Source organism: Xiphophorus couchianus, chromosome 6 (assembly GCF_001444195.1).
Source record: "Xiphophorus couchianus chromosome 6, X_couchianus-1.0, whole genome shotgun sequence".
Taxonomy (NCBI): Eukaryota; Metazoa; Chordata; class Actinopteri; order Cyprinodontiformes; family Poeciliidae; genus Xiphophorus; species Xiphophorus couchianus.
Window position 1 is genome coordinate 5,251,801 of NC_040233.1, and position 12,603 is coordinate 5,264,403.

At 41.1% G+C, this 12,603-nt stretch overlaps 1 protein-coding gene across 1 annotated transcript in view; it reads left to right on the top strand.

Annotated features, from left to right (window-relative positions):
- dnm3b (dynamin 3b) overlaps nucleotides 1-12,603 on the top strand; it is a 32,016-nt gene that overhangs the window by 13,057 nt on the left and 6,356 nt on the right. Inside the window, exons 14-18 of the mRNA XM_028019560.1 lie at nucleotides 133-187; nucleotides 2,103-2,216; nucleotides 8,332-8,441; nucleotides 10,196-10,310; nucleotides 11,821-11,985. Coding sequence (XP_027875361.1) covers nucleotides 133-187; nucleotides 2,103-2,216; nucleotides 8,332-8,441; nucleotides 10,196-10,310; nucleotides 11,821-11,985 — 559 coding nt within the window. The remainder of the gene's footprint in view (nucleotides 1-132; nucleotides 188-2,102; nucleotides 2,217-8,331; nucleotides 8,442-10,195; nucleotides 10,311-11,820; nucleotides 11,986-12,603) is intronic.

Here is a 12,603-nt window from a genome sequence, read left to right on the forward strand (position 1 = left end):
CATCTCACCTCAATTCAACACGCTAAATTTTTGTATTTTTAACAAAGTTTGCTGTCACTCTTCCCCACCTACTTTCTTCTTATTTTTCTGATGCTCCATGTCTGCGTCCGTGTTGCTGTTGCCGTGGCGCAGCGCTCAGCAGAGGAGCAGTCAGACTAACAAGAGCCAGAGTTCAGCAGGAAATCAGGTGAGCGTATTCTCCGTTTCGTGTCAAAATACAAATGGTGGCACACGAGGTCGAAACTGTTGTTCGCATCGACGCGAATCAGAGACGGCACAGAAGAATGGGAACCACCGAGCTGAAACGCATTTACAAAACTCTCTTCTTCATTTAGTTAATCTTTTGCATAGGATGAAATTTATGATTTATTCATTTCACTGCTAAAGTTTCTACAATAAAATATCATTCATATTTATAATTATTTATCTCCCATGCTTTTGTTTAACAGCCAAGAGCGGACGTTTGCCACATATTTTGTTTCCCCATGGTTTTCTCAAGAGAGATTAACTTGGTATCTTAAGAAAATTGTCGAGATATTAATTAATTATCTGGAGGAAATTGTTGGAAAATGAATATATTATCTCAAGAAAACCACCGGGAAAAAGTGGAAAACGTTCATTCTTGGCTTCCATACTTCAGTGTTTCAGGTAGTCACCAATTTTTAAACAGTAGCGATGCACCGAGAAATCAGCTTCTGATTTTAGTAATTTTATCTGGGCTTTAAAACAACAGTGAATTCCTGTTGAACTGTAGAGCTGTGTAATGCATACTGCTCTCTCTGCTGATGTAGCTAAACATTGGTCAAAGGCCTCTTACAACCCTAGTTATAACAAATGAAAGAATAAAACACTTTTTTTCTCTCCCATATTTTGTGGGGCACAGTTAGTATATTTTTAAATTATTTTTTTTCTGAAAAAAAAGGTCTGAAAACCTTGTTATGGGGTTATTTTCAGGTGTTGTGTGAAAAAGTAAAGAGGTGCTGCATTTTGTTTGAGTTAGTTTTTAATTATATATGTTGCACAACCTGGAGGATTTAACTGTAATTGTACATTTTCTATGATACAGAAGGACAGCGCCGTACATTTTGAAAAACAATAGTTTTATTTTTATTTCATTGTTAAATCAGTGAAATTTATCCACAATATATATATATATATATATATATATATAAATGTCAGTTCTTGAAAGAAATGAACTATAATCATAACCGGCAGATCAGAGTTTTTAAAAATAAATCAAAGTGGATTCTGTGATCGGTGCATCTCTATTGAAAAATGCTTTTTTTTTTCTTTGTTTAGTATCACTTTTTCCCCCACCATCATGCCTGGTGTTGTTGAGACGTTTCCCTTTGTTTGAACCCTCCCTGTGTCATAAAGGTGCCACCTTGCATTTCATCCCCACCCCTTAGTGAGAATCTCAGCTGCCCTCTCGAGGGTGTCTGTCGGTGAGTATCGCTCATCCGTAGGTCGTGTGTTGCAATGTCTGTACCTGCTGCAGTTCTGCTTCTCGCCAGTGTGTGGTGCTCTCCAGCACCACTGCCATTTTCCTTCGTGACGCGCCATAGGGATGCTAACTGGTCGGTGTGAGGCTGAAACTTTTTCTTTACTAAAAAAAGTTGCTGCTCTAGTTTTTTCTTACTTTTTTCTCTCCTAACACCAGTTCCACCTCTATTTTCATCTCTTCTTGTTTATCTTCAGCTCTTGGAGCCATGAGAAAGAGATTTTATAAAGATGTGGGTAAACTCTTTAGTCAGTCTTAGGCGGTGCAGGTCTGACAGTAATCTAACCCAGTAATCCCTTGGCACCGGACCTGTATGGTTCTGTTTGTGTCGGGGTTAATACACTCAACACTGATGACACACACGCACGCTTTATCTCTGGTAGAAGATAAAGCCTCTAACCGGCATCTAGCTGTGAGTGCGGCTGCACCGAGTGAGTCACATTCACACACCTCAATTAACCTTCGCGCACGTTTCGTCTCGCCGCCTTTGCGCAGATTACATGATCAAAATGTAACCAGTTTGCTGTTTCCGACTAACATAAAGCTTCTACGGTGAGAATCTTTTTGCCGCTCACGCCTCGGCTGTACCCTCTCCCCTCAGGTCATCCGTAAAGGCTGGCTGACCATCAACAACATCAGCATCATTAAGGGAGGAGCCAAGGAGTACTGGTTTGTGCTCACTGCCGAGAGTCTCTCCTGGTTCAAGGACGATGAGGTGAGCGTGATTCAGCTGCCTTCAGTTTTATTACATAATAATATTAGTCTATTACATGTGGGTAACTGTGGAAAGGGGTAGGAGTGAGGCTCTGTTGAAAGGCATAAGCAGTTGGTGTCTTGCTTGCAGTAGATAACTCTCATTGGATCTTCATTTGTATATTGGTCGGTGACTTTAAGTGCCAAGAAAGGCGCCTTCAAATAAAATGTTTTATTTGTGTAGTGCTTTTCTAAAAATACCTCAGATGCTTAAAGGAATTAAGCAAAATTGCAGAAAAGAACACTTAAGCACATTAAACAAACATCTTTAAAGGAAAAAAAATATATTATTCATTAAGTACAAAGCTAGATGAGTTCAGAGGATGAAGCTAATGTCTCTGAAAATGCAAAGTTATACTTAGATTTTTTTTCCTTACATGCACCAGTAACACTTTTATATCTATGTGTTTATAGACACACTTGTAGTTTTTCAGTATTTTTCTGTAAACTGCGGTAGCTATGCAATGACATTTTGTTGCCAAATTCACTGTTGTCTTTGTGCAATGACAATAATGTGAGGCTTAGCCTAATGAACCAAAGACTTAAATCAGATTTTAAAAAATCCAATCTCAGTTTATGACTGTCGCCATGTTTGCATTGGATGGTTATTTAGACAGTGCTGCAGTTGGTAGTACTGTTGCTTTACAGCAAGAACGTCATTGGTTTAAATCCCAGACTGGGGTCTTTCTTCATGGATTTCTCATGTTCTCCCTTTGTTCTCTCCGGGTAGCCTGGCTTCCTCCCAGGGTAACCTGGGAGTCCAGAAACATGACTCTTGGGTTAGTTGATTCCTTAGGTGTGTGAGTGTGTGTGCATGGTTGTCTGTCCTGCGTGTCCTGTAGGTCAGTGGTCCCCAACCTTTTTGTCACTGCAGACCGGTCAAGGCTTGGCAATTTTACTGCGGCCCATAGGGCAGCTCCAATCTAACATCGGACATATTCAACATGTTGAATTGTCTTGGCCCTTTTATCGCAGCCTGTGGGTTTTTTCCCTGACTGGGAGCGAGAACGCAGCCTGTTGAATGTGACAGGTATCCAATCAGAAATCCGTGACATAAGAACAGAGGGGAATCCCAAACAGCTGACATGGCGCAACTGAGAGCCCTATTTAGTGCATAGTGCAGCAAATAGTGCGACTGCGCCTCCCTCAGTCTTTTATCTAACTTTTTTTTCTTTTTGTTACGTCTTTTATCGCTTAAAATGAGTCCACAAACTATCACTACTGCATCTACATCATCGGACATGTTTGATTATTCTAAATTCACGTTTGGTATGTTGGAGGTTTTACTGGATTTTCTTCTGGAATCGGGATGCTCGTGAGTGGAATCGGTTCGTGTTGCTCCTGCCGTTTGGCTGGACACACGAACCGACCGAACCTGTTGGACTTTTATCGGCTCTGTGGTCACAGAGGTTTGGAAAATCGGCCGACAATCTTTAAATCGTGTGAACCAGACCTAAAACTCACAAGCTCTACTCCTCTCATCTCGTCTCCACCACCGCCGTAACGCTCTCTGACTCTGGTTGCCATAGTAATGTTTACACACCCCTACAAAATAAGACACAGAAAGAACATTTTAACTCACGATAACGACAAATTAATGGGAGCCCTGAGCTTGTGGGAATCACCTACCGGGATGAATCCATTCTCCTGTCTCTTCTCTGGGCCTTTTTCCCTTCGCAAAGAAACTTTCCAAAGAATCTGATCTGTTTCTGACTCATCTTGCTGCTTGTGGGCTCAATGTTGGCGCGCAAGACGTAACCGAGAGAATCCGGTTAAAGGATTTTCAAAATAAAAGCTCCTCCAGACTCAAATGACACATAAAACGGAAATATTTAATTATTTCTTGTCCCTGCCTATTGACCAGAGATCACTGGAAACCCTGCAAGGATAAGCGGGGAAAGACAATGGATGGATATTTACACTGAAGCTGAAGATTATTTTCACAGGGATGAATTTGGAGGAGGTGCAACACCAAAGATCTTCCTGTGTGAAACACAAACTGAGAACAGAACATGGGAAGTGTTTCCATTTTAGTTAACTACCTGATGTGAGAGTAAAAGCACCGTTAAAAGAAAAAATATAGTAGTAATTTTGGTTTACTAAAAGCAATTTTATAGATTTTTTTAATGCACTCAGTGCATCTTTTATGCAGGAAGATGATTACTGGTGCACTGCTTCCTCCCTCATTTTCATAGACATTAATCGCCTGCTGTGTAAATAACCAATAAATGCAAACAGCTGATACAATTCACATAAACCGCTATGAGATTTGGAGATTAGAATAGTTTTAAGATGTCAGAAGTCTCCTTAGCTTTTGGTCCGTCTCAGACTAGCTATTAGCTATTAGCTTCAACTTGTCTGGATTTATGAAGACATGGGGTTTTCTACTGCAGGTAAGATTTTAACTAATCTTTTTACAAAACCTCACTTTAAAATTCCCAAACCTTCCCTTTAATGGCCCATTTCAACAGCTTGAAGTCCACAAAGACTCCTCATTAGGGCTAGACAGTAAATCAATAATAGTACATACAGCAATAGTTTCGCTTTAGCTGCTTGACCTCCCATGGCCAGATAGGCAAAATGGGCGGCATCAACTCACTCACTCTTTGGTTATGTAGCAACAACCTGCTGAGTATTTTGCACAGCAGCAGTTTCAAGTTTTACCACCATGCTTTTCAAAATGAAAAACAACAACGTGGCATAAAAACTGTGGGTAAAACTGGAGAAGTCACGCCACCAGTTTGGCAGGATTTCAGATATTTAAAACAAAAAATGAATCAATAATTCTTAATATTGACCGAATATGAAAAGCATATATCGTGATGCGTTTTTCAGCCATATCGTCCATTCCTGCTCCTAATCAGACTTCCAGCTGAAAAGCACCAGCGTTAGGCACAGGAAGGACTCTTTAAAACATATTGTGTTGCACTTTTAAGTTAAGGAAGTAATAATAAACAAAAACCTAGTCAAACCATCAAAATAGTGGGTAGATGACTACTTTAAAACAGTATTTTATTATTTTAAGAATGACTAACAACAGCAAATGTCTTTAGCAGCTATAGCCCACCACCATTTGCATCCACAGGCCAGTATCGACAGGATGCAGCATTTGGTCAGATGCCGGCCTCTGCTTGGCAGGCTGACGTCTCTCTGCCTGTCTGTGCCTGCTGTACAGGTTGGAGGACATTCTGCACAGCAAGTGTAGATAGGCAGACACACAGCAGCTCCTCCAGCCAGCCCATTCTGATGCTGCATTGTTGCCCAGGAGACCCGATTGAGTTGCTTGCCATCAGGAGTTTTCAGGAAAATGTCCTCTGGAATGAGTTCTTGAACAAAAAAAGGCTGTGTCTGTAGTTTTTGATTATCAAATAAAATGTTTTTTTTCCTCCAACACATCCTCACTTGTGCTTTCCATGCACCTTCTATTCTGTGTTCCTTCACTCCCCACCTCCTTCCGCTGAGACTTCAGCCATTGACTCCTTCTTCTTCACTAAATTTGGAGCAGCCCCAATCCCAACCAAATGCTCGCTCTCCCAGCCACCCAAAAATACGCGACCGCCCGCTCGGAACCTCAGACGGCGCAGTGCGGTGCACGCGGGGGCCGTGCAGATTGCCATCCGAGACGCTAACGCGGCATTGCCGGTAATTACAGACCCCGCTAGCTTCTCCTCGTGTATTTCTGTTTTACACCCTCTTGAACTTTTCTACGGTGGTGTACACGTCTGCCTCCTCCCCTGTATTAATGCGGCTGGCAGTTCCTTTGGAACTTCTTGCATTCTTGGCAGGAACACTTTCAATCCAAACATCATCATCTGGCCTTTTCTTTGCAGAAGAGAAGACATATTAGATATCAGTGCCCTTCACTCCGCCGTCCTCCAGCTCTTTGCAGAGCAGAGGCGCTGCTTTGATCGTCTGAACTTTATCTGCTACTTGTGACTTTTTGCGGGAACAGTCCAAGTTCTCAGCTGAAAATCTGATTAGTTAGATTTACTGCTTTGTGTGTGTGTTTGTGGCTTTTGTAGTCTTTTTTTTCCAGCTTTTCCTGCATTTGCTACTACCTATCATACATCAGTGCCCTGTGCTTGCTTAGGCCACCCACAGAAATGCCTTCGCTTGGGGTGTCTCAATGTACCCTCAAACCCCAAATGATTGATTGGTCCGTAGCCCTTTTGGATCAATGCTTTGCAGCCATACTTGCTCCTCATCCCCTCTCAGGGGGACCCTTACTCCCCTCCCTTTCCAGAGTGACCGCATCTTCCTCAGCAGCCTGCATGCTCGCTCATTCATGCAGTGATTTATGTGAACTTGCTTTTCTTTTAATGCTCAACGAGCATTGATTTGAAACCAAGGTATGCCTTCAAGCGCATGTAGCCAGATCTGAAGTTAGTGGTGAGGAAACTGGTGACCCAAGTTTATTCCACAAACCAGCAAGCGAGCGGGGAAAGCGAGCCAAGCGTTGAGAGCGCTCTTTTTGACAAAGTCTAGAAAAAAATGAGGTGGAGACCTTGGACGTATGGTGAAGAAGGACGAGACACACAGAGAGACAGACGGACAGAAGAGGGTCCGTGCCCAGTCTAACCAATGTGCAGACTACTGTACACCAGTATGACAATGAACAGGTAGTCTGAACACTGGGTGGACGGAGCCGGAGTGGAGAGCCAGGCCTTGTGCGCCGCCGGTCCCGACGCTGGTGGGACAGCTCTGCCGTCGGCGCCCCTTCCCCTCTCGCCGCTCCTGCAGCAAAAAAACTTCCCCCCAAATTTGAAATGCAGCGGTACGCCTCATCCATGTCGGTGGGGTGTGGGGGTTTTCTGGAAGTGCCCCCCACCGGCCCCCTCCCCCTCCTGTTTATTTGTTTAGGTCGGGCGTCCTGGACCGGTCCAGTTTTCAGGTCACCCCGGTCGTGAAGAGTATCCAGCCTTGACGTGGCACATTCGCTCAGACGACTGGGACACACTGGTTGCGCGTTCTGGGAGGGGATATTACAAAAAAGAGGGAAAGAGAGACGCTCACGAAGGAGGGGTGGGGGGTAAGAGAGGGAGAGGAAGAAGGAGGGGTCCCGGTTGACCATATAAGGGCGGTGGTGACCCCTTGGGGAATCCAACCCGAGAGTCTCTGTAGAGGTAGAGCTCTTCCTCCGTGCCCACCACGTCTTACCTGTGTCAACCACAACTTTCCAAACCGAAGGGCTGTCTTTTCTGAATCTTCATCTGAATCGACTTTCTTCTTCTTCCTCTTCTTCTTCTTCTTCTTCTTCTCCTTTTTGGCTTCTTCTCCTCCTCCTTCACCCCGCCGTCTTTAACTTCTCCCTCCTTTCCCTGCATCTCTGTGTGCTAAGCACTACCAGATGTTGAGTTTTAACGCCAGGCTGTCATTTAATCTCTCTCGCTCTCCCTCTCCCTCCCTCGAACAAAAAAAAAAAAAAAAAAAAATCAGACAGGAAGTGGGCCCCTCTGGAATGGAAAGAGAAAATATAGAGAAAATATTGAGTGGCTGAGATAAAAGAAAACAGACAGGCCGAGTTAAGACGCGTAGGCTGGGACTGAAGTGTAAAGTGAACGGTAAGGATCTCCGCTCTTTATCTGTTTGAGCCCGGGGTTCTCAGTGACTTCGGCCCCCCGAGTTTGAGTTTGAGTTTGAGCCGGGGCTTTTACCTATCAGCGACCTGCCCCTTCCACACATCAAGCCCCCCGCACCGCCCTTAACCTCGACCAGACTCTCCTTAGAGTTCTCTGCCAGCGCTTCTCTGCGTGAAAACGCACCGTGAAGAACGACTGCATCCCGACCCAAACCCTAATGACTTCCACATGTGCTCATTCTCCCTTTTCTTCTCCCTTTCTCTGCTCCTGCCTTTACCTCCCACTCTCATTTCTCCCCCATTCCACCTCCCTTTAGCATCACCTCCTCTCTCTTTCTGCCTTCCCCACTTCTCTCTCTCTTTGTTCACCTTTTTCTTACCCATTGCAGTTGGTTGGTTGCCTGACAGATGCTGAACATACCAAAAACAAAATAACTCATTTAGCTTTTCTTTTTTTGTGTGTACGCTCATCACTGTTTTCCTCTTTCCCCTCCACCAGGAGAAGGAGAAGAAGTACATGCTCCCCCTGGACAACCTGAAGGTCCGCGATGTGGAGAAAAGTTTCATGTCCAGCAAACACATATTCTCCATCTTCAACACAGAATCCAGGTCTGCTGCTCATTACTTTGGCTTGGAGATTAATCAATGCAGACGATATTAAATAAAAACTAGGACTAAAGAGGGGAAATGTGTTTTAGGTAGGAACGACCAGAGGTGCGCTGGGTACACAAAAATTGTACTCAAGAAAGAGTAGCAGTACTTCAACATATTTTTACTCAAATATAAAGGAAATGTCAAAGAAATATCTGAAATAAGAGTGAAAAAGTATTTGGTAAAAAGGCAACTCGGGTACTGAGTAAGTCTTCAAAACATAAATCATTTAATATTTAAAGATTATATCATCAGAGGGACCAAAATATATAGTTCAGCGGAAATCACTGGCACTTTAAAGATCAAAATGAAAATAATTCTTATAAATAATGTAATTACAAAATAATGTAACAAAAGAAAATTTTTTCCAAATTAATTTCTTTCGATAAATAGCTTAGCAAACTTTGAACAAAAACCGAAGCTGCGTGCGTCTGTGTCTGGTGAATTTTTGGCATTCAGAAATTTTACTCAAGGAAGAGTTGCGATACTTCACAATGAAATCATTCAAGTAGAAATAAAGATACAGAGTGCTCCTAAAAGTTTTTTTTTTTTTTTTTTTCAAAAACGTTCAGTGAATTTAAGTGGTTATTACCCAACTCTGAAATTGACCCAATCAGGGTTTACCATTACAGGTAAGATTTGATGAACTCTTTCACGGTCCATTGATTCGCCAGCTTCTTTTATCCACATTTTTTGATAATATCATAAATATTCAATGTTAAGTGGAGTTTCTGCAGGTCACTCTCAATATGCTGCTCCAACAATTGTTAACTCAGCGGGTCACCTAAAATGCACATAGCTATATCATCCGTTTCTACCAATGTGCCAGACTGGACACGTACCGCCAGTACGGTACTAGCTAATTTATCGATGATGTTAGCTAACCTTAGCATATTTAATCTCCTGTTTTCATGCCAGGTAATTTTGCTCTTTAATTTGATGCAGTTCCAGTTAATAATTTAGAGAAACAAACTTTAATAAAAATTGCTAGTTAGTGGTAAACTTAACACTTTGATTTGAATGTCTTAAAATTTGTGGAGTAATGTTTCAGCTGCTTTCCGAGCAACTCGCCCAGAACAGGATCCTAGCAGGTCATGTTAAAAAGACACACAATCAATGCAATCCCTCTTTTACTTCCAGCATCATTACAAAGAGTTGCAGCGTTGAACCCTGAGAACAGAGCAACAAAATGACACCGATTTTGAAGATGGGAACATGAACACAGGCTGGGATTTAGAGAGAAAAAAAATTCGGGGGAGACATGCAAAACAGAGCTGCGATTCTTACCAGGTTGTGTGACTGACAGAGGCACAGACTGTTGATCAACAACAGGTAGTGGGAGTTGAGTTTCGCTTGGCGCTTAAAAACGCCTTGACTTTAAAAACGCACCTGGGATTTGACCGGGACATCTCTAGTTTTAGCTTTTTCAACAAACCCGATTTGATTAAACGGGGAATTGTTAAACAGATAGAAAGTTTTCATTAGGGAGTGGTAGTAATCAAGCAGATAAACAAGCAGATGGTCTTTAAAAAGTCTGAATTGGCGTAAAAAGGTTTTGTCTCATGCCTGAACTTTCACTAATTGTTACAGCACGTCCTGTGAAAGTTTCCTGTTGGACATGCTTGGCTTGGCACCCAACAGGAAACTATTCCACATGGAAGAGGCAATCGTCTGACACACACTTGACGTTCTAAGCAAATGATTTTGTTTAGAAACGTCTACAAGGACAATCGCACTCTGGAGTTGGCCTGTGACTCCCAGGATGACGTGGACAGCTGGAAGTCGTCCCTCCTCCGTGCCGGGGTCTACCCTGACAAGACCACCACGGTGAGAAAATCCGCTCCAACACGGTTCAGTGAGAATTACTCAAAATCACAGCGGCTGCTTAATCGGATCCTAACATCATCACCGAGCTCATGCCTGGGTTTTTAGGCAACGTTACACACCAGGAAGTATACCAGATATTACTAATAAAATAAAATAAATAGAATCGTTGGAATAAAGTAACGAGAATAAAGTTGTATAACAATAAAGTTGAAATAATGAGAATAACGTTATATTGCAAGTTTATTCTTGAAATATTATGACTTTAATGTCACATTATTACAACTTTATTCTTGCACGACTTTAATCTGGTATTGCTGTGACTTTATTATCATAGTTTTATGACTTTGTTCTTGAAATATTATGACTTTATTTTCCTAATACTGTGACATTATTCTCATGTTATTTCCGTTTTATTCTCATACGACTATTCCCGTAATTGTATGACTTTATTCTCAAAATATTATGACTTTTTCTTGTAATTTAATTCTCATAATTTTATGGACTTTGTCCACGTAATAAGACATTATTCTCGTACAACGTTATGCTTGTAATATTATGACTTTATCCTCATAATTTTATTTTTGAATTTTTTTTAGCATTGCCATCGTAATAAGTCATGTCGATCTATAGAAATACAATAAAGTGAAAAAAAAAATCTTTTATTTGGTACATTTAAAATTTCTGGAAAATTCAGATTACATACATCTAAGTTTACGGTTGTAATTTGACAAAATACAAAAATGTTTTGGGGTGCACATACTTTCATACTTTTGCACGGCACTGCGCAGAGCAAGATTAACACCATGGGCTATGTATGTAAATGTTTAAGTCAGGATTCGCTTTTCAGCACGTAATCAGCTTTTTTGATTTATACAAACCAGACAGAAATAACATTTATAGATCATTACACAGAAATACTGAATGTTAATGGCTTGTAACATCTGATTTAAAAGACTACTCCAGTTCTGACAAATTTTCATTCTCCTCTGTAGAAGAGAAGTGACAAATGTACCCAGATAACTTAAATAAACATTCATAGATTCCTCATATGGTACAACCCAAGAAGCTGCAGTCTTGGCTGCAGGAGAAAATGTGTGCATTTCATGTCGTGTAGCATAATGATGATTATGATTATCGTGTAGCTGATGATGTGAAATGGCCAATAATCTTTAACAAACTGTCTGAAAGTGCCTGTTGGACTGCTGGTTTTAAAATAAATAATGATTAAATTATACAGTATTTATGTAGTACAGTTTAATTACTAGTGACTTAACCATCACAAAAACTAAACTGCATAAAAAAAGAACTGTAGGAGTTTTATTGCCTTACATTAACAGCAGGAATGTATAAGACTTATTTTTTACATGTGCTCGTGTGTGTGAGTGGCAAAAATGTCAATACTTTAGTTTTGTCAAAACATGTCAGCTTTTTCTTTTTTGTTTTTACTTTTAAGCCTTTGTGGAATCATTTTCCTTCGAAATAAAGGGGTGAACTTTTTCTCCCTCTGCAGGTTGAGAGCGAGACGACCACCACCACCGACAACTTCTCCATGGACCCTCAGCTGGAGCGCAAAGTGGAAACCATCCGCAACCTGGTGGATTCCTACATGGCTATTGTCAGCAAGTGCATCCGGGATCTCATCCCAAAGACCATCATGCATCTGATGATCAACAATGTAAGTAAAAAAAACTAAACATCTACGAACACAAATTTCTGGCAGAGCCGACGTCTAATGGTGAAATGCAAGAAAAATAAGTAGCATGATTACTTTACCATTCATTTTAATAAGCCCAGAGGAAAATTGTTTCTGCTGTTTTATTTCAAAGTTATAAACAACATTTTGAAACAATATATCAAAAGTTAGATTAGATACCGTGTCTTTTGCTCTTTTACAACCCATTATATTTGAAACATAAAGAGCAGACTATTTCAGGTGGCAGCAGAACAACTGACAAGACTTCCTTATTATTGTGTTTAAATAGAAGAGAATGTAGCCTAACCATTTCCGAGCTAATTCAAGCTAATTATCAACTTCCAGGTAGAATGTTTTCTTGAATTTGTGAGAATTGTCCAACATTTTTATTAGAAAATACTGTTTATATCCAGACATATACTGCTTACGGCAGTAGTACACATTGGCCTGAACTAACATGTGTTTGTGTAAGCTGCTTTCCTAAAAAAAGTGAAAAAAGTATCATTTGAAAAATAAAGAACAGATATTTTTAGGTTGCAGGAGTACAGCTGACTAGATTTTCTTACTTCACTTGTTGGTGAAGTAAAATGGCTGGGCTTC